The sequence below is a fragment of the Peromyscus leucopus genome, chromosome 3 (genome assembly GCF_004664715.2).
Source record: "Peromyscus leucopus breed LL Stock chromosome 3, UCI_PerLeu_2.1, whole genome shotgun sequence".
Lineage (NCBI taxonomy): Eukaryota > Metazoa > Chordata > Mammalia > Rodentia > Cricetidae > Peromyscus > Peromyscus leucopus.
The window spans coordinates 60,703,958-60,724,456 of record NC_051065.1 but is presented as its reverse complement, the minus strand read 5'-3'; the positions used below and the strand labels follow the sequence as shown (position 1 = coordinate 60,724,456).

General features: G+C 58.3%; 1 protein-coding gene across 2 annotated transcripts in view; it reads right to left on the bottom strand.

Moving 5' to 3' along the window:
• LOC114700116 (SCO-spondin) overlaps nt 1-20,499 on the bottom strand; it is a 55,523-nt gene that overhangs the window by 1,102 nt on the left and 33,922 nt on the right. The window contains exons 61-101 of one of the 2 annotated variants that reach the window (XM_028879626.2): nt 20,304-20,449; nt 19,525-19,619; nt 18,645-18,697; nt 18,279-18,482; nt 17,976-18,146; nt 17,786-17,865; nt 16,193-16,362; nt 15,626-15,672; nt 15,330-15,521; nt 15,039-15,209; nt 14,692-14,895; nt 14,303-14,399; nt 14,009-14,208; nt 13,556-13,722; nt 12,329-12,486; nt 11,944-12,167; nt 11,637-11,678; nt 11,321-11,476; nt 10,675-10,884; nt 10,367-10,534; nt 9,410-9,541; nt 9,070-9,316; nt 8,680-8,832; nt 8,560-8,606; nt 7,866-8,210; nt 7,413-7,580; nt 6,771-6,901; nt 6,403-6,527; nt 6,114-6,160; nt 5,598-5,876; nt 5,141-5,299; nt 4,858-4,974; nt 4,096-4,234; nt 3,752-3,954; nt 3,513-3,640; nt 3,253-3,395; nt 3,111-3,157; nt 2,146-2,363; nt 1,479-1,574; nt 1,306-1,366; nt 961-1,088 (exon numbers count right to left, since the gene is read on the bottom strand). In XM_028879626.2, the coding sequence (XP_028735459.1) occupies nt 961-1,088; nt 1,306-1,366; nt 1,479-1,574; nt 2,146-2,363; nt 3,111-3,157; nt 3,253-3,395; nt 3,513-3,640; nt 3,752-3,954; nt 4,096-4,234; nt 4,858-4,974; nt 5,141-5,299; nt 5,598-5,876; nt 6,114-6,160; nt 6,403-6,527; nt 6,771-6,901; nt 7,413-7,580; nt 7,866-8,210; nt 8,560-8,606; nt 8,680-8,832; nt 9,070-9,316; nt 9,410-9,541; nt 10,367-10,534; nt 10,675-10,884; nt 11,321-11,476; nt 11,637-11,678; nt 11,944-12,167; nt 12,329-12,486; nt 13,556-13,722; nt 14,009-14,208; nt 14,303-14,399; nt 14,692-14,895; nt 15,039-15,209; nt 15,330-15,521; nt 15,626-15,672; nt 16,193-16,362; nt 17,786-17,865; nt 17,976-18,146; nt 18,279-18,482; nt 18,645-18,697; nt 19,525-19,619; nt 20,304-20,449 (6,068 nt within the window). Of the gene's footprint in view, nt 1-960; nt 1,089-1,305; nt 1,367-1,478; nt 1,575-2,145; nt 2,364-3,110; nt 3,158-3,252; nt 3,396-3,512; nt 3,641-3,751; nt 3,955-4,095; nt 4,235-4,857; nt 4,975-5,140; nt 5,300-5,597; nt 5,877-6,113; nt 6,161-6,402; nt 6,528-6,770; nt 6,902-7,412; nt 7,581-7,865; nt 8,351-8,559; nt 8,607-8,679; nt 8,833-9,069; nt 9,317-9,409; nt 9,542-10,366; nt 10,535-10,674; nt 10,885-11,320; nt 11,477-11,636; nt 11,679-11,943; nt 12,168-12,328; nt 12,487-13,555; nt 13,723-14,008; nt 14,209-14,302; nt 14,400-14,691; nt 14,896-15,038; nt 15,210-15,329; nt 15,522-15,625; nt 15,673-16,192; nt 16,363-17,785; nt 17,866-17,975; nt 18,147-18,278; nt 18,483-18,644; nt 18,698-19,524; nt 19,620-20,303; nt 20,450-20,499 lie in introns of those variants that run through there. The other variant, XM_037203701.1, reaches the window with a different exon arrangement.

Below are 20,499 nucleotides of genomic sequence, written 5' to 3'. Positions count from 1 at the left end.
CTTCCACCCTAAGCGGCTTCAAGCCTAGATGGAAATGGGCTAGTCATACAGGAAACAGCTAACAAACTCTAAGGGAACGGCTGGGATCCTAAGCGCTGTGGGCTGCCCTTCCAGACACTCCTGCCACACAGAACAGTGACTTAATTTTACCTATAACCTTTGAATAGTTTATAACTCTTGTAGAAATTCATACAGTATCAAGTTCAAAAACGGCAAAGATTATTATCTCCGAACTCTGTTCCTGTTTTCTTTCTTTGCTCTGTGTTTTATAAGTTCCAAATGTGTTTGGGGAAAACATTCCCAGGAGGGTTAGGAGCACTCGGGACAGCAGTACCACGGCACGGGATTGAGACAACGCATTTGGGGAACCAGAGAGAAAGCACCGTTGGCTCCCAGCATTAGCTAACCCAGTTGAGTGGAAGCGGAAGGGAATGGCCTCAAGATTAGATGTGAGGTGCCGGGGCCCAGGTCTCCATTCAAAGGGAATGTCAGTGGTCTGAGTTACAACTCTCCAGGTTGGAAGCTAAGAGAGTCAGGGGGTGAAGCAGGGTCCAAGGAGAGCAAGCAGAGAGAACTTGATTCTGGACTTGTTCGGGTGTAGACTTTACAGGGAAAGCCTGGCAGGGCTTATCTGTAAAAAGCCAACTCTGGACCCCTTCTGATGTGAGAATGACGGGCCTGGCCTCAGCCACTTTCCCTCCCCAAGCCTTTCTCTGTGGGCATCCCGGCTTACTGGCTCAGAGGGACACAGTTGTCTGAGAGGCATGCTCTGGGCATGTGTGCATACCACCACCCTGGAGAAGGGCTCTGACGCCCCACAGTCCCAGTTCTGTCTGCTCTGTGAAAATGGACTGTGTTCCTCATGTGCTCTGGGTTCTTCCAAGGTCCTCAGCTAGTGTCAAACCCTCAAGGGCACCGGCTGACCTGCCCGATGGATCTGTAGGGCAGCCCCCAGCTCACCTCCGTCATGACGTTGGTGCTGGACCTGCAATGCCCACTGCAGTAGCTCACTTCTACGAGATCCAGGCGGCAGGGACCCTTGGTGAGGTTTCTGAGTTCTGTGAGGTGCCGGCAGGAGGCTGGTTCCTCTGGGGGTGAGGGGGGTAACATCAAGACAGAGGAAGAAGCTGTGACTGGGGAACTTTAGGCAAAGACATGTAGGGCAGAGCCTGGGATGAGGGAGCCACTCTGATCCCCATGCAGGCGAGCCTGGGGAAGGAGGGAACAGCAGGCTGGGTGTGAAATCGTGGGGCAGGAAGGTCTAGGCCAGAGGAGGGCGTTTACAGCTACCCGTCCCCTGCGTACCCAGAGTGTCCCGTCGACAAAGGGGACAGCAGCTGCCTGGCTCCTGCACCATCACTTCACCCTACAGAGAGCCATGCACGGTCCACTCAGGGGGACATCCCATCACCCCACACCGCCTGCCCAGAAACCCAAGACCAGCCGTGGAGGGAAGGCACTGGGGGGCCACCGGGTACCTGAGCACAGGTGAGGTCTGGGCAGTGTCGGGTGCAGAAACTCTTCCCACGGAGGCAGAGGCAGCTCTCACAGGGCTCCTGCCATTCAGATCCAGGCTGCAGGCGGGGTGGGGGTGGGGGGAGCTCTGGTTGGTCTCTCCTGGATTTTATTGTTAATCTCTCTCTCTCTCTCTCTCTCTCTCTCTCTCTCTCTCTCTCTCTCTCTCTCTGTGTGTGTGTGTGTGTGTGTGTGTGTGTGTGTGTGTGTGTGTGTCTAGTGCGCGCACGTAAGTGCTTGTGGAGACCAGAAGAGGGCATTGGATCCCCTGGAGCCGGAGTTACAGGTGATGGTGAGCCATCCGACGTGGGTGCTGGAACTAGACTCGGGTCCTCTGAAGGAGCACCACACGCCCTTTCTCTTTGAGCTGTCTCTCCAGCCCACTGGACTTCCATGGTAACACCTCAGTTCTAAACCCAGCCTGGGAGTTCCAGCCAGTGCACTGGCCCAGGACCGGAGTCTGGTTGGGAAAACTCAATACACTAGAGCCAGGGGGTGTTGAACCCAGGGCCAGCTGGGTCCTGAGAGTTCAGAGCCTGGGTGCTACTGCGGGGCTGAGGGTAGGCAGCCAGAACAGCGACAGGTCAGTGGGTGGGAATCCGCGGACAGGAAAAGCAGCTGGAGTCTCACCAAGTGGAGACGCCCATGGTGCCAGCATTCACAGTGCTCTTCCGGAACACAGCCACCGGTCTGGCTGCGGAAGTGCCCCGGCCGACACACACAGCCTGGAGCCCGTGCCTCGGGGCAGCTGTTCCAAGCCAGCGTCGTGTTCATTTCTGGGCATGTCTTTTCGCAAGGCCCCGGCTCCCCTGGGGCCACATGCTGCCATATTTCCCCGGGAGGGCACCCTGCAGGAAGACCGTCGGCCCGCTGTCTTTGTCCACTCTGGATCCAGCAGATTGCCCACCCCGCCAGACCCCTCAGGCACTTTACCCGTCCCCTTCCTGCGCTGCCTCCTGGCTCCGGCGGCCATCCGTCAGCTATGCCTCTCCCTCTGATCCATTCCTCCAACACTGGCCCAGACAGCTCTCACCCTATAACCAATCCTGTCTACCTTACCTCTGCATTTCCAGTACCCCATCACATCCTAAGGCGTTGCCTGCTTGCCGGAAACTCAGAGACAGTCTCCTGCTTTTATTTGGTCTGAGGGCTGGCCCACCTTCGTCCAGCACCTAGGCTGGGGTGTTTTGGAACTTGCCAGGCCTGCATCTGAATCCACAGATCCCAGTGTGTCAAAGGTGGGCAACTTAAGGGTCTGGGGTTTCCCAAGCCAGACTCCAGTTTTCCACTCACCCCTCTGGACCTCAGCTTCTTCATCAGCAGGAAGGAAGCACCCTCTCACTCCCTGGCCTCACTCATGTAGCCTGGCTCAGGGCATGCATACTATATTGGCGAATACCACTATGAGTGGAAAAGACCCACGGGGTGCTTGGGGTGCGGAGTGGGGAGTGCTGGGCCTCAGGGCAGGGAAGTGGTCCAGGGGGACAAGAAGCAGGCATTTCCGGAAGCAAGTAGCTTAGCCTGGGTGGTAGGCAGGGCCCTCTTTCCCTGAGCCGAGTCTTGGCTTTGGAGGGACAAGGACGGCCATATCTCACCCTGACAGTCAGTGAGGGAGCAGGTGAAGGCTCCACCTTGACAGGCGCTAGGAAGACAGAAGCAACTGCTCAGAGGCCCCCAGCCCTCCTCTCCACCCCAGTCTCAACGACCCTGCCCTCCAGTCAGGCTCTGGGCCCTCACCAGTGCGTGCAGTTCCAGGTGAGCACAGTCCCCGGGGGCAGCTCCCGGGCCTGTTCTTCCAGGGGTAGGGCGAGGCCCCAGGGCAAGGAACGCTGGGAGCAGGGGCAGGCAGCCGGGGAAATGCACGTGCCATTGTGCAGCAGCTGAGGTGGACAGGCGCAGTTACACTTGGATCCAACCCCATGACGCCCCAGCTGCCTCTCCTCTCCCTGCCCGCCCCCACCCCTGCCTCGAAGCCAGAATCCAGTGGCTTGACTCACCTGCCCCTCAGGGCAGCTACAGCCAAGCTGGCAGGCTTCCTGCACACAGATGGTGCCAGGCTGCAAGTGGGAGCAGAGTCTGGGGCACGAAGTGGCACACGTACTGAGCACCTGCCCAGGTGGACACTCTGGGAAACACACACAGCGAGGCGGCACTCGTGTTATAGACAGCCTCTGCTACCCACTGCATGGGCCAGCGGAGATGGAGGGCTGTGCAGCTCCAGGTCCAGGCTACTCACCAGGGCAGCTCTGCAGGTTACACTCTTGCCACTGCTGCGTGTCCAGGGCCCGGCACGGTGCACCCTCAGGACGCTCCTCACAACTCCTGTGGCGCACCATGGTGCCCCCACCACAGACAGCTGAGCACTCGCTCCAGGATGACCAAGGTCCTAGGACTGGACACTCGAGGGGTGGACACACCAGGGACCCATTGAGGCATGTGCTGTGGACAAGGTGCACATCAAGAACTCAGGCCCCAAGTCATGACAAACAGCTTTCATCCCCCAGCAGTGCCCAGAGCCTGGACCTGCCTCATGTCACCCACCCAAAGCCCCTGGCCTGGTTTGGCAGAAGGGCAGCATACCAGTTATGGCAGTCCAGCTGGACCACCTGTGTGGGGGCCAGCTCCCATGAACCATTGGCACTGGGCAGGCCACAGTGGCAAGAGGAGATGGGCACACAGTGTCCATCCTGCACCAGCTGACCAGGGGGACATCGGCAGCCTGAGAGGGGCAAGCAAGAGTCAGTGCTTTTAAAAGACTTGAAGCAGAAGGGTGACTTACTGTTAGGGAGGAGGAAGGATGGGAAGAGGGAGAAATGGTGAAAGTATAATATACACGTACGAACATGTGACCCATTGTCTGTACAGCTGATACTTGCTGATAAAAGGGTTATAAAATTCAGTGCTTGGGACAAGGTTTACATAATGGGTCCCTCCAGCAGCCAGACTGTGTTCAAAGCCCAGTCTCACCCTCTAGCCATGCATGGGAGACATCCCTAGGCTCCTCTACACAGTAGTTTGTTTTGAGATAGGGTCTTGCTGTGTAATCTAGGCTGTCCTTGAACTTGCAATGTGTCCCAGGCTAGCCCTGAACTCATGGCAATCTCATGCCTCAGGCTCTCAAATGCTGGGGTTTACCGATGGATGCCACCACAGCTGGCAACCCAGCAGGTTTTGATAGAGCCACTAGGAGGGACTCAAAGTGGTTGCTGAAAGTGACTCCAACAATGTACTTTCTTGCCCTGTCATGATCAATAGTCTGACCCTTCCCCTACTCTACCCCTGTAGTGAAGAGGGCCTGGGCAACCCAGATTCCCCAGGCCAGGCTGTGGTGTGGCCAGATACCTGGGCTGCAGGGTCCCTGCAGACACTGAACACCATCCCAGAGGTCAGCACAGCTTCGAGGGCATTGGTTGGCACAGTCAAGGGTAAACACGGTGTCCCGGGTCTCACAGCTCTCCCCTGGGGTCCAGAAGTAAACGTCTGTATTGGAGTCATTCTTGCCCACCCCACCCCGCAGCAGACGCTCTTTTCCACTACTGACCACCAGGGCAGAGGCACTAATCCCCTTCAGGGGCCATTTCCAGTGTCCCAGTCTGCCCCCTTGGGATGCTGGGATACTGGTTACCTGGGCAAGATCCCATATTGCAGCTTTGTGTCTGAGCCCATGGTCCACGGCAGTCTCCTCCAGAGGTATGTCTTGCCTTTCTCCAGCGCAGCTTGAATCCTCCACTGCAGGGCAATTGGCAGGGGCTCCAAGGTCCCCAAGGACCCCATTGGCATGTGTCTCAGGAAGGAAAAATAAAAACAGAACTCAGTGACTTAGGCCACCTGCCTCAGGCATCCACCCCAGGCCTCATCTCCTCCCCACCTGGAAACATGCCCTGAGGCCCTTCGGGTTCCTTTTTTCTTTCCTAACTGCTACTGGGATTCTACCACATCTCTAATCCGGAGGCAAGCAGAAGGCTTAGCAGGTTGCCTCACTCCTGACGACAGAAATGAACCTATGGTTAGCCCCATCTGGACAGCGGCCTGCTGCTAGCATGCCAGACACATCCTGCCTGCTGGCCAGTGTCCCTCTTTACCGTTGCAGGCTCCAGGGTCAGGGCAGAGGCGTTGCTGACTGAGGGGCACAGTACAGAGTGCAGGGTCTCCTGCCCAGGGCCTCCCCGTCTCAGGGTCCAAGCAGAGACGGTACCGGTACTGCTCTGAAGCTAACAGAGCGACTGAGGTCACAGGCAGGCCTGATGTGGTCAGAGGCCAGTGCCCCTCCAGGGCAGTCTTGGAGGCAGCGGCCAGGGCACTTGGGGGCAGGCAGGGCCCACAAGGTGACCACTCTGACCATCCAGTCAGAGGCAGAAGACCTAGAAAGACAGAGGGTTTGTGCTGGTCTCGGGGACTTTTCAAACCCGAGAACCCAATGGGCAGGCAGGAAGAGCTCGGGGTCATGACCAGAGGGACAGTAAATAGGAAAAGACCGAGAAAGGTGTCCGCAGGGCAGGGTACTATTTGTCTAGGACTGTCCTGGCTTTAGCAATGCAAGCTCCATGTCCTGAAGCACTCCAGGGCTAACAGGACAGTTCTCCCAAGGCCATGATTACCTTCACACCCTTGGCTGGAACACTGCAGCTCTCCACTCTGGCATTCACTGTGGGAGAAGCACATCAGGGTGGGTGTTGGGGGGTAGGAATCTGCTGAGCCACGTATGGCTCATCAGCCCGAGAGCTAAGTGCTCTGGGGCAAGATGAGCGAGCTGTAAAGTTAGGCACCTTGGGGTCACTTGACCTCAGGTTGGAATGGTCCAAACAGGCTCAGCATGGCCTCTGCTGAGTCAGGATGCCTTTGCCCATTCCACTTCTGACTTCTGGGCCCCCTTCTCCTAATACTCACCATTCCTTACAGCCTAGCTGCAGGCGGTCCCCAGGGGCCAGGGTCACCCTAGCTCCCTCTCCGGAGGTATACCAGCAGTTACACTGTTCTGGGAGAATGCAGTTGCCAGCCTGCTCCAGCAGGCCCTGTACAGAAGAAAAGTGAGGAGAGTCTGGGACTGTGGAGGGACCATGTCGCCGATGGGCCTCGCACCATGGTGGTTTCCAACAGTACACGTGTGTGTTGCTGAGCCCGCGTGCGGGGTGGTGACAAAGTAGGGTTCCCAGCACGGCAGTGATGTGGTCCCTCTGGGCGTGCTGGAGAGGGGATCCAGGGGAGTTGGGCAGAGCATCCCCTTCTTGAGCGTCTCCCCAACTTCCCGAGCTCACCTTGGGACAGTAGCAGCCAGGCTGGCAAGGCGGCAAGTCCTGGCAGAGCCGATGGCTCAGATGTGTGGCACAGAGCCCCGCACAGGGGGAGCCACAAGACCGGAACTCGAAGGGAGGTGGGCAGCTGTCCTCTGAGGGGAGAAGGAAGAATGCCGGTTGAGGAACAGCCCGCAGACACCATCTCACCACAAAACGAAGTGCACGGTCCACAGTGCCAGTGACACCTTTAAGAGGTCACTTGGGGATAGTACAAGACTGCCCTTCTGCTGCCTGCCAAGGAAGACTAGCTCCCCCAAACCTTCCACCTGGCTCCTGCTCAGCTCGGGTGCCCCCAGGAAGGACTAGGATGGCTGGGCCTCAAGATCCAAGAAGCTGGATGGAGGACGGACTGTGGGAGTCAGAATTATGGTGGGTGCTCTAGGGATTGGCAGGTGGGGCACAAAGGGACAAGATGAGGGGCAGCTTCAATAGAAGCTAGGCAAGATACCCCGCCTCTGAGGCAGCTACCAGAGGATAAAAATGGGCAAGGGTCAGTGCAAACCCTGGGCACTTGCACTATGGTCCTGTGGGCAGTGGGTATACATGAGGGTGCCCAATACTACCCCCACTCTGCTCCTTGACCTTTTCATCCCTGGGCCTTACCTGAGCAGTTGCCAATGGTGCATGGCCGGAAGTGGCCATCCAGACGTGTGCAAGGAGCGCCCCCCTCAGCCCGGCCAGGTGCTGGCCCCTGGTGTCGGTAACGCTGCTGCACCAGGACCTTACAGGAGCAGCGTGTCCAGCTGCTCCAGTCACTCCATATGCAGTCCTCTAGAGACGGGCAGGGATGTAGGCTGGCGGCTCCCCTAGCATCCCCTGTGCCCACACCCATCCCTGCCCTAGCCGGAAAAGGGCAAGAGGGAGCCATGGGTTCCGAAAGGCCCCACTGGGTGGATTCCCTCAAAGTAGGCAAAGAGAGCATATGGCAAAGGCTCTGAACAGGCACAAAGCAAGGTGTGGTGGGGTAGATGTAGGGACATTTCATAGAGAGAGCCTTGCACAGGCAAACACTTATTCCCTGTATTTGCAAGGAAGGAAAGCAGGCGAGCAACTCACCCTGGCAGGGCCCTGGGTAGCAGGCCTGAGTGTCCAGGTGTGAGAATGTGTCATTACACATGGAGTCCTCTTTGGTCAGTAGGCAGGGGCAGGATCCAGAGCGGGAGGCTAGGCCTGTGCCACAGCTGCGGGAACAGGGTCCCCACGGTCCCCAGGAGCAGGTCTCTGGCAGCTGCAGGCACTGTGGCTGCCCACAAGGCTGGGTCTGGGTATCTGGGCCCTGGCAAAGTTGGCTCCCAGGCTGAAGAGCTGACACCATGCAGGATCGAGTGCGAGCCCGGCTTCCACCTCCACAGGAGACAGAGCAGTGGGACCAGGAGGACCACAACGTCCAGCCCCCAGGCACTGTCGGAGGGTACAGGTGAGGTTAGAGTAGCAAGCGGGGGGTGGCGAAGACCCAGAGGTGAGGCTGGGATCCTCGTGGCACCGAGGGTGGCATTGTGTGCATGTGTGTGATGGGGAACACAGGATACAGAAGAGATGGCCTGCAAGACATAAGCCAGTAAGGGGGTGCTGAGGGGAGGGTGGAGCCAGTAAGGGGGTGCTGAGGGGAGGGTGGAGCCAGTAAGGGGGTGCTGAGGGGAGGGTGGAGCCAGTAAAGGGGGTGCTGAGGGGAGGGTGGAGCCAGTAAAGGGGTGCTGAGGGGAGGGTGGAGCCAGTAAAGGGGGTGCTGAGGGGAGGGTGGAGCCCAAACCTGCACACTCAGTGTCTTTGCAGATCACTCCCTCTGGGGTGCAGGAACTGGAAAAGAGCCTGGATTCAGGACCCTGCTGTGCAGCAGGGCGGTGGGGCACCCTTCCTGGCCTGCACTCACCACTGCTGGCACTCTCCCTGCAGCCAGCTGTCCCCCAGGGCACGAGGATGGGCTTCATGTAGGCACAGGGGTGGGCAGGGGGCCTCGGGGCAAGGCCGGCTCTGTGACTGCTCCTTCTGACACTCCAGGGCCCACGAGCCTGACGTGGAGGACCTGGGCAGGGTCGGGGCAGAGGAGGGACAGACAGTTCATGCCCTATATAATCCTTCAGGCTTCAAGGGGAAAGTCCAGAGAGAGCATGAAGGTGGCGAAGGAAAGGCCCAGGCGACCAGCACACACTGGGCCAGGACACAGGATGGAGCAGTCACTGATGAAAGCGGCAGGTACCCAGGAATTCTGTCAGAGAGAGGGACAGGCCAGGCAGGAGACCCCAGTCACCCGGCCCCCTACCTAAAGCGACTCTGCCGCCCTTGAGGTCCACATGAGTGACTGCAGGGACTCCAGGCCGACCAGTGGCTCCAGGCACAGTGGGCAGGAGGTGGGCATGGCTGAGCAGTGCACGAGAGTTGCCCAGCCTGACAGGAGCAGTTGTTGCAGGCATCCTGATGCCGGCTCCCTGGGGCCCAGCTGCGGCCCTGGGCATCTGTGCATTCACAGTGCCCAACTGGCACACAGCCACCATCCTGCTCCAGAAACCCTGTGGGAAGTCAGCAGGTTGGTGCTGGTGTCTAGACCACATCTGCTTTACCTCTGAGCTACCCGAGGAGCCAGAAGGATCTCTAGCATGTACCTTCGGAGCAGCCACAGCCCAGCTGGCAGGCCTGGTCCTCCTGACACACGACTCCCTCCTGCAGGTCTGAGCAGCGGTGGGGGCAGCGGTTGGCACAGCTCACTATCTCCATGCCTGCTGGGCAACCTTCCTCTAAAGTGGGGGAAGCACAATGTTAAGAACAGCTGGGTACCCCAAGATCCTTCTCTTTCCTATCAGTGACTCCTGGAGGCTCCAGGGTCCATCCTTTCCCCCATATTGGTGTGAATTGAAACATCAGGGGCTTGCTTGGCAGAGCCCTGGGGTTAGCTTAGTCTAAGTGCACAGAGAGCTCCTCTCCCCTCCAGTAAGTTCTCAGAACCTGGCTGGTCATCCAATAAGTGTTCATGAAGCTAGATTAATCTGTCCATCTCAGAAGCTAACACTCTCACTTAGTGGCTTACAGCCCTGGTCTGAAGTGTGGGGCAGTGTGCAGGTGAATGGGAATTTCCTGATAGAGGAGTCCTGGAGTAGCCAAGACCCTTAGGGCTGGGAGCATTTGGAGGGAGAGCTGAAGCTAAGAGAGGAAGGGGGTGGGGGAAGGGCTCAATTACAGTCTCTGGTTCCGTTTACGTCTGGGAGGATCACCTACACCCTTGACATCGCGCTGCAAGCTCTCCAGAAACTTTGCCTGGGCTAGATGGTTCTCCAGAAGTTAAGAGGACAGACAGGCTGGGAAGATGTCCCAGGGATGAGCCAGGTAGGTGGCAGATCTTTGAGTTCAGCTTCAGCCACAAAGGACCCAGGTCCACATAGGATGTCCCTGCCCAGTACCCAGCTGCAGCCATCCCTTCCCTGAACATCTTGGTTTTCCTAACTAGCCGGCAAAGTAGCAGCCAGTCTCCTACATCCCCTGGGCATGGTGGGAATGAAGTTAGAGACAGGGGTGGAGAGAGCTTTGCAGAATTAAGCTCAGTAGGCAGGAAGTGACTGCAGTACCACACGCCATGGGATTGCAGGACCGGATGTGGTGCCTCTCCCCGACACAGGATGCTCCCCCATTCTTGGGTGGTGGGCTCGAGCAGCTTCTGCTCCTCAGGGATCGGCCCCCTCCACAGCTGCGATCACACCAGGACCAGGGACTCCAGCGGGACCAGCCCCCAGGCACTGTTAAGAGAAAAGCTCCATCAGGGTTTGGCTCCAGCGGCGGGACTGTGGCATGATCAGGAAATGCAAGGCAGCAGAGCTTCTCTGGGCTAGGGTCCGGGAGGAGCCTGAAGCGACTCTTTGTCTCCAGCTGCCCTCACCTGGACAGGCACGAAGGTTGCAGAAGCGGCGTTCCTGGTATGCGGTCAGGATGTCAGAGCACCAGTGTCCACCGGGCCCAGGGGGGTGGTATGCTCGTAGGCGGCGCTGCTGGCCCACCCCACAGCTGCGGGAGCATGGCTCCCAGGGGGCCCAAGATGTCCAGGAACAGTTCTCTGACCCACACCCAGGGCCAGGGCACAGGGGCAGAGCTGTAGGATGAAAAAGATCTGGAACCAGCAGAACCTGCCCCAGGCTCTCCTTCCTGACCCAGCTCAAGTTCAGACTTCCTCACCTGGGCCTCTGTGACCTCATCCACACCCCAGGGCTCCTGTTCTAGATCTGATACTGCTGGGTGGGTGGTTTTGACAACTGAGTCTATGTGCCTTGTTCCCATAGGGGACAGAAATCCCTGACGCGTGGGGCTGTTGAGGGATCGGGAACAACCCCACAGAGAGTGATTTGCCCCACGCATGCATGAGAACCATGGGGCCTGATAGAACTTGGCGGAGCTCAGTAAAGTGAACAGAAGGCCTAGAGTCAGACACTGGTCTGAGATTAGATTAGATTATTCGATTGGCCTAGGGAAATTGGATACTGAGGTCCAGGTCTGGGTTTGGATGAGCTGGTTGGGCCTCAGAATCATACTTGTACACGAGGGTAGGTTGCATGGACGCTCTTGTAAGGAGTCGCCCATCGTACAGTTGCCCATGCACAGGCGTGTACGGCTGCGCCATGTCGGGTGAACAGGGTCCGTGCAGTTGCGGGAACATGGAGACCACAACGACCATGGGCCCCAGCCACCTGTGGGAAGGAGGGGTAGAGGAGAGAGTGGGTGTACTTCCCAAGGAGTCAGCCAGGGTCCCAGCCCCTCCAGGAAGTAGGCATGGGGAGGAAACAGGCACAGGGCTTGCTCTCCCCAAAGAAAGGCCATACTGGAGGGGTGCTGAGAGACTCGGGGTACCTGCGAGGCTTGTCACTGGCTCCCGCGTGGACCCTGCCGTCCCTGTGAAAGGAGACCCTGTTCAGGAGTGTTTGGGTGCCTGCAATGTGCCCTGCCAGTACCACACACACACACACAGTGCAGAGCATCTTGCAAGATCTCCAGAAGTGCGGGTTGGAGACCTAAACAAGAGTCTCGAGCTATTGGGTAAGAAGAAGGAAAACCCAGAGATTCCAGCAGGGATAAACAGGTACAGAGGAGGGCAAAGGCAGGCTGAGCCGTGCTTGGCCGGGCAGGTGTCTGCCTGGCTTCCTTCCGTTTCCCTTACCAGGGCATTCCGGGCTGAAGCAGTACTCTAGGTCCTGAAGGGGCCCGTGGCATCTCAGTCCACCAGGAACAAGTGTGGGGTGCACACATTGGCGGGTGCGGGTGCGGGTACCCAGCCCACCACAGGAGCGGGAGCACGGACTCCACACGCTCCAGGGACCAAAGCTGCCATGGGCCCTGGAGCATTCCTCTATTGAGCAAGACAGCTTCCCATGAAGACAGGAGCTGGAGAAAGCACAGCATGAGGGGTGGGGCAAGGAGGCCAAGGAGGCCCAGGCAGGCCAAGGGAGAGGACAGAGCCCAGGGTCCCCGTCCCCACCTCACAGTCCCTCCTTTGGCCTCTCCCCCACCTTCTAGCCCACTCCCCACCTTGGAGGGCCCCTTACCAATTTCCACAGGCTGTTTGAAGCATCTGGCCTGAGTGCAGCTCATCTCCAGGTCCAAGGGGCTGGCTCTCATCTCCCAGAAGGGCTAGGTAGGTTCCGGGGGCAGTGCTGGCCCCCAGCTCCTGCAGCAGCGAGGCTGTCAGCACACAGGGGCATTCCTGGGTGGGTGGACAGAAGGAGACAGTGAACTCTCCCAGGAAGTGCCTACTGGGCACCTGTGTGGAGCCTCTGGTGAGACTTGGGGGAACAGAGGGAATGGGGGCAGGAGGGAAGACCTGGGCCTCAGGAGGCATTTCCCGGCACACATGGGACTGAAAGCCTGTAGGCTGTGAACCTGGGCAGAGAGTCAGCCAGATTTCTGTAGAGAAGAGCTGGAGGGACACAAGCAGGCATTGGCAGAGACTGCAAGAGGACAGGACTTGGGGAGGCAGAGAGAGTCCTGCCAGGAATCGGAGGAGTCTGGGTGCCCCGGTGTCAGTCCAGGCTGATGATCAATGTCCTCCTGACCTTGGAGGAGCCCCTCCTCCCTCAGGCTTGGTGTCACCACCTCTTAGTCGAGAAAATGGGGCTAGGAACCATCTCAGGTTCTGGCTGGAGGAAGCCACCAGGCTTAGGAATGGAATCCTGAGCATTTGTTGGGCTCAACAGAGCACATGGATTAACTGCCTGCCATCTGTCCCCACAGCTGGAGACAGGGATGTGGGGCCAGGTAGGGTGAAGGTGTGGGGGTCCTTTCCCCACAAGGACAAGGCAGGGAAGAGAGGGGTGATGAAGATTCACAGCCCCTGAGATGGAGGAAGGGGCTGCAGGGCCACATGCCATGGGCAGCTACAGGGACTCAACAGGAAACTGCCCTTCCCTGCCAGGAAGACCGAATGCCACAGCCAGAGGGACACAGAGCAGCGTGCCATTACAGTGGCCTCAAAAGTCTTGTAGGTGTCCTTGAGCTGGGAGATCGGCTGGTAATGGACACAAACCCAGGTGCTGTCCCCAGGAAGCAGATGGCCTCTCGGAAACTAGGGACACCTTGGGAAGCTGCCTCGCCTCCACCTCCCTTTCTGGGCCCCTAATCTGCCACCCTGGATATCAGCAGCAAAGGCCTCTCAGGTGTGAGTGCTACTTAAAGTCACACGACAATGGGGACTGTCTAAGAGGCCACCGACTCCTTGGGGGCAATGAGCTGCCAGATGCCAGAGACAGAGAGCACAGCCTCAGGCTCCTTCTTACCTGGACACAGGCCAAGCGATGCTGAAAGGTGCCCTCAGGACAGTGGCACCCCTCCTCACAGCTCTCAGAGAAGCAGGCCGCCTGTCCCATGATGTGAGCACATGAGAAGGGGCACCCCTCGCCGGGCTGGCATTCACGGTATAGTCGGCCCACTGGGCAGCCTGTCTCTGAGACAGCACTGGAGTCAGTGGCCCGTCACCGCCCTCACTGCCTACCTCTGTGCCCACCTCGTCTGTGGCCTGAAAGTCACAGTGTCCAACCCCTCGGCAGTGTCCCTTCCCCAAAGGCTCCCCCATAGTCTGGCTGTTTCCTCCTTTACTGGCTCATCACTAGCAAGGGCAGAGCATGATGGGGACAGAAAGGGGGGAGTCTACGGGTACTCAGAGTCAGGGTCAAGGGACCTGACGGGACTCGAGGCTAAGGGGTCATTGGGGAGACGCTGGCCGGGCTCACCTCTGCAGACCTGGACGTGACAAGTTCGGCTCTGTCGAGCCAGCCCAGGGCAGGGGGGTCGGGCACAGTGTCTGGAGCGTAGCTGCTCCCCTCCCCCGCAGGAGGCACTGCATCTCTCCCAGGGGCCCCAGGAGCTCCACATGCCAGGTCCAGGGCAGCTGGGCACCTCATGGCACTGCAGGATGCCCGCCACACAGGTGCTGGGTACAGGGGAAGGGGTGTCCGTGGCAGGGCCTGGTCCACTCTCCGAAGGCACCATGGCCCAGGTCCACAGCTCACCCCCAATCTGCTTACCAGTTGTCACAGGGTCCAGCCACCACCTCTCCAGGTTCCAGGCTCTCCCAGGAGCTGAGTGTGGACCCTACTGACCGGCTCCGGTTCTCAGGGATCCCTGAAGGCCACAGGAGTAAGGGTGGGGGCTCTAGACGGCCCAGCAGCCTTCACCTCACCCCACACCCTACACTCCTGACTTCTAGCACCCCGCCCCACAGCACCCATGTCCTGGAGGGAGGCGCTGGAAGCTCTCTCTAAATCTGCACTAGCCCAGGATGTGGGAAATGCAGGGCTTCCGGTTCCCAACCTGCAGCCTGGGCCTGGGCCCCATGGGTGGTACTGCAGCTCCCCCAGGGGCTGCTGGGGGAAAAGGGGAGGGCAAGGGCCGGTGCAGGGGAGGTACCACTGACCCATGGCTCTGGGCTGGAAGTGGCAGGGACAGTCAGCTGGGAGCACACAGAGCCCATCCTGGGAGAGCCGGCCTGGGGGACACCCGCAGCCAGACTGGCAGCCGTCGGCCGTGCCTGGCAGGCATGTACTGCCAAAGGACAGGTCCTGGCAGGAGTGAGGACAGGGCTGCCCACAGGGCAAGAGATCCTGGCCCCCTCCACAGTCTAGGAAGGAAGTGAGAGTTAGCGTTCAGGCGTTATCCCAAAAGGTAAGAGCCTCTTGTGATGCTGACGTTGGCTGTGACCTGACACCTCACCCAGAACCGTGGGACTCTCCCCTGCCTCCCCCCCTGCCCCAAAGTCTTCACCTGTGCACAGGGCGGAAGTGTCTCCACAAGGGCGACTCTGCTGGTGGCCCCCAGGACAAGGCCTGCCTCCGTCAGAGGTGGGAGGATGACCGCACACTCGGCTCCGAAGGGACCGCCCCAGGCACGAATCACAGGGAGACCACGGCCCCCAAGGGCCCCATGCTCCATCCACTGCACCAAGGAGACAGAATTATCTGTCTCGGGAGACCCAGGAGGCCTTAGGTCATCAGGGTCAGAACATATACATTTGGGATCTGGAACAGGGGCACAGGCCTCATAGGAACACCACACCTGGGCATGCACTGGGGTTAGGGCAGGCCTCCCTTTGATGCTGCACCCCTGCCTCCCCTGTCTCCTCAGGGCATGGGGCACCCCCATGCTGGGGAGCAGGGCAGACACAGGCCCTGGAGCGGGTCCTTGTTTGGCCCCTGCAGGGCTGGGAGCACGCTGTCCACTCTGACCATGGGCACCAGGCTCCAGGCACTGTGAAGAGTAGGGTAGGTAGGCACTGGATGTAGTTGATGCAATCCTGAGACCGCTCTCCTTGCACCCCTACTCCCCTCCCCGCCCTGTAAGCTAGCACGTACCTTGGCAGGGCAGGTCGGTGCAGTTAAGTCTCCCCTCCATGCAGGTGCTGGGCAAGAGCAGAGCCAGGGGAAAGATGGCAGTTCAGAATGGCCTAGGTGCCCCCCAAACTCATCTGCCTGCCTCTTCCTTCCTCTTCCTCTTCTGCTTCGCACTTTCATGGTGTAGTCTAAGCCCTTCTTCCTACCCTCATAAGCTTCAGGAGCCCGCCTGCCCCATCAGCTGCCCTTCTGGGACGGCACAACTGGTGTGCTGCACTGGGGAATGACTGCAGGTAACCTGCAGGTAAGTGAGGGCAGGCAGCAGGAACAAACACCCTATCTGTCCCTTGTCCAGCCCAGCTTCTCTCTTCCCAGCAACACACACTCAGCTCTCAGCAGACACATCGAGTCAGCTGCCTCAGTTTCCCCTCCTGCTAGACAGGTGTCATGGGGCCTGCTCCGCATCTTCTCCAGGACAGGGGGTATCTAGTGTACACGATCTGAGCCCCCAGAGCTCAGATGCACAGACACCAGCCGCTCTGGCCAACCTGCTGCCTCGTGCTCCAGCAATACAGCATAAGCTCTCACCAGTGGTTACAGCCATCGGGCCTCGGCAGCTGAGTGCCCGGGTGGTGGCGCTTCCCTGTCAGCAGGTCCAGGCAGCTGCAGTGACTGGGCTGCACGCAGATGGCCCCATCAGCACTCAGTACCTTGCCCAGGGGGCAGTAACAGCCCGGCTGGCAGCGCCACACACAGTGCTGGGGGAGAGGCACGGAGCAAGCAGGGGTTTTAGTCGTTAGGAAACGGCCTGAGGTGGGGAGTTAGGAAGAATCCCAGACCAAGTTGGAAGTACCCAGTGGGTAGGTGTGGGGGTTAATCTTGATGGCTAACTTGATGGGATTTAGAATCACCATGAAAACAAGAAGACACACCCTAAATGTGAGTGGTAGCAGTCCATGGCTGGGGGTCCTGGGCTGAGTAAGGGAGGAGCAGCCTCCTTACTCTGCTTTCTGACTGTGGATGTGATGTGACCAGATGCCTCGGGCCCTCGCTTGTCTGCCTCCCCCCAAAGCCATGGACCTCTAACCGTGAGCCTGAAAAAGCCCTTCCTTTCTTAAGTGACGTTTGTCGGGAATTTTGTCCCTGCAATGAGTAAGGATCACAGTGAGAAGGAAGGGTGCCCAGAGAGAGAAAAGTGTGACCTTACAATTACTTTCTCTTCAAAGAACTGATGAAGGGCAGGAAGAGAACCCGCAGGCCACTGAGTTCCCTGCCACTGAGAAGGGAGGGAACAGGCTTACAGATGAACCCCTCAGCTCCCAAGGCGTGCATCTGGAAGCTGGGGTCCTGCGAACGTGAAGCCCCGGGTCTTGGGGATTGCAGACTCAGTGTGGGCTTGCACTGATGGTCTGGGAACTGAGGCATGCCCAGACCTCCCTAGTACTCGGGGAGCAGGTGCCTCGGAGAGCTGCCTGGGAAGAGAGGCTGTGTGGGCAAGAGCTGGGGACAGGCCTCGTCCGTGATGACTGCAGTGGCCGTCCCGTTCTAGCGCTCCTTCGTCCTCCTCCCTCAGCTGTCTGGAGCCATCCCTGGCCTCCCGTCCATACATGGCTCTCCTCACTCGGGCCTCAAAGCACCATGTCCGTCTTCAGAGCTCTTAGCATGTCCGTCTTTAACTCTGTCTGTCTTCCCAGAATGTGGGATCATGGATCCAGAGATCTTGTCTGTGTCTGCCTCCATCTGTGTCTACAGTGTCTGCGTAGGTGTTTGGAACACACACACACACACACACACACACACACACACACACACACACACGCACACACACACACGCACACACGCTCTGTACACCAAAATGTTTATGACACTTACAACAATTCGGTGGGCTGACTTCCCTCCCACGTGTTTGCGCTGTGTTTGCGGTGGCACACTCTAATTTAGAAACATTGGCTGTGCTGATGCCAAGTGCTGCCAGATAAGGCCGCCTCTCTCATCACCAAGTGGGAACAAGCCTGCATTGTGGTAAACTAAAATCCAGGGCCTCGCCCATCCCTACCAGGCTTTCTGCCCAGCACCAGGCAAGAGGCCATGGGCCCCAAACCATACCCATGCTTCCCACAAGAGGATTCTCTGGTCAGAGCCAAAGGTCACAGAGGGGGTGTCAAGGGGGCCCAGACTCACCACAAGGTCATCACAGGAGCGGGGGCAGGGAGGGCCACAGGGGCTGTACTCGGCCCCTTCAGTGGTACTACAGTTGCTCACTGGAGGACAGGATGGGCTGAGGTTGGTTGGAGCCCTTGGCCTGCCTCCCAAGGCTGCTTCCTAGCTTCTTACTCTTTGCTCCTGGGCCCACCCCACCCTCAGCAGGTACCTGGGCATGGTTGAGCCTGGCAGGCCTCCCCCTGGGCCTGAGGTCCTTCACAGAAATCCCCTAGGCCCTGGGGTGGTGGCTGGTCACAGGCTCGGGTTCGGCTCCGCAGGCCTCCTCCACAGCTCCGACTACAGCCAGACCAGGGTCCCCAAGGACTCCAGCTCCCCGCTTCTGAGAGAACAGCAGAGGAAGGAGTGTGAAAGGGTTTGGGGGTGCTGGAGCCAGCTGGTACAAGGATGAGGTACTCCAAAGATGGCTCCACCCAAGGCTTCAGGGCAGGCATCAGCCTAAAGAGTCACTTACGGTCACATCCTGGCAGGAGGCATGGTTCTTCCTCAGCCTCAGAGCCTGGGCAGAGGGTTGTGGGGGCCACTGTGGGCAGGGGAGCTAGGCTGAAGGGTGCCATACTGGAGGGCCTGGTACAGAAGCGGTGCCGGTGACGTCGGGCAGGACTGCAGGAGGCTGAACACATACTCCATGGGGTCCAGGGTGACCATGCAGGCTGACCTTGGGGTGCATGGGGGAGCGAGAACGGGAGAAGAGAATGAGCCAATGAGGCACCATAACACCTTACGCCTCGGCTCTCCTGGAGCCTGTTTCCTACCCCAGTGCAGGCCCGTGGCTGCTGGGATGAGAAGCAAGGACAGAGGAGTGAGAAGCCTTTCTTACCTTCCTCACAAGGCCAGGAGCTGCAGTTGGTGATGAGCCCGGAGATACAGGAGCTGGAGGGGAAACAGGGGCTTGGGTACTCCCCAGGCTACAAGGTACCCACAGAGCCTTTGCTCAAACTCTAGCCCCCAGGACCTGCAAATGTGACCTTATTTGGAGATGGGATCCTTCCAGAGGTAACCAAGTCAATAAGGCTGTTGGAGGGGGGCGGGGCCAGTCTGGTGTGACTGACGTGTGTTCTTGTAGGAAAGGGGTATTTGGATGCTGACATACACAGGGGGAGGATGATGGACAGAGGGAGAAGACAGCCATTGGCAAGCTAGAAAGTGTCAGACTAGTGCCAAAAGGGGGAGTTGGGAGAAATGCCCCCTCAGTGCCTCAGCGCACCAGGTTTGCCAACCTTGATCTAGGACATGTGTGGCCACCGACGGCTGTTATTCAAGGCCCCTACCTCCAGAACATGTGTGTGTTTGTGTGCACGTGTATGAATGCATATGTATATGTGTGTGCATGTATTTGTGTGATGTGTGTATGTGTGAGTACAGGTACTATATACTTTATTACAACAATCATAAAAATGAACTCAAGTTAGGAAGAAAAAGGCAGGTGATTCTTTTTTCTCCATCACTGGAAACTTAATTCAGGGTCTTGCCAGGCAAACCCTCTACCACTGAGTATGACCCCAGCCTCTGAGAGAAGACAGACAAGGATGGGTGGCTTGGGGGTGGTGGTGGTGGTGCAGACAGGTTTAGATGGCAGGGCTGGCTGGTTGTGGCTGAGGATGGGGAGCGGGTAGGCATCTCTCTGACTAACTGGAGCCAATCTCTCCTTCCGCTGAGGTACAGCTGGGTCCTTAGAACCGGGGGTGGGAGGAGCTCACCAGTTCTCACAGGGATGAACCACTGCACTGCCTGGGGGATGAAGGCGCCCCCTGTGGGTACAGGGGCAGTCCTGGGCAGGCACACACACATTGTTCTGAAATAGAAAACCCATTGTCATCCTGGCTCCAGCCTGCTCCAGTCACAGCCAGCACTCAATTTCCTAGTCCATCTCAAGGGCCACCCAGAAGCCTTCCACAGGGCTTAACTCTGGACCCTCTCTCAGTGGCAAGAGCAGACCCTTAGCCGAGGGTCACCTGGGAACATGGGCGCTCTCCTTCAGGAAGAAAAAGACCTGCTTCCGTTGCAAGGCTGAATTGTTTGATGAAATCAACTGTGTGCGATACGTCTCTTTCATATGAACCACAGCATAACACCCTCCAGCCCTGACCCCTCGCCTGGCAACCATTGTCATTAAGGAATGAAGCTGTGTCTCTAGCCAGAACCAGTAGGCAACCTGAGTGTGTTTTCCTTATTCATCTCACTCACCTGACGACCCAGTCTAAGACTGAGCACACAGTAGTACTCAGCACATAGCTGGTGATGGATAGACTAGAGGACATGCATTTGAAGGAGTGCCATGTGTGAAACCTCTTTGACTCACCACCACTTCCATAAGCAAGAGAACAGCTATCTAAGGTGTCTTTCACTCAGCAGTTTTTGTCTCCAGCCCCAAACCTTTGGCGTTGCCCTTGGCCAGGCCCCTGGCTGTCTCTTCCCTGCCAAACCAGGGTCCCAAGCCATGAGGCAGTCCCAGCTGTGGCCAGGCAGTGGATCTTACCAGCAGGAGCATTCCAGAAAGGCAGTAGCAGCCGGGTTGGCAAGTCTGATTGGCCTCTCTAGGGGTGCTGAGATGGGCACAGGAGGCCGGGCCCTGGGCACAGTCTAGCCATTGCTGGCCCTTGGGACACACACCTGGCACTGGTCCTGTAGACACACGTGACAAAGGGGTAGCACAGTGCCTACCTACTCAACTC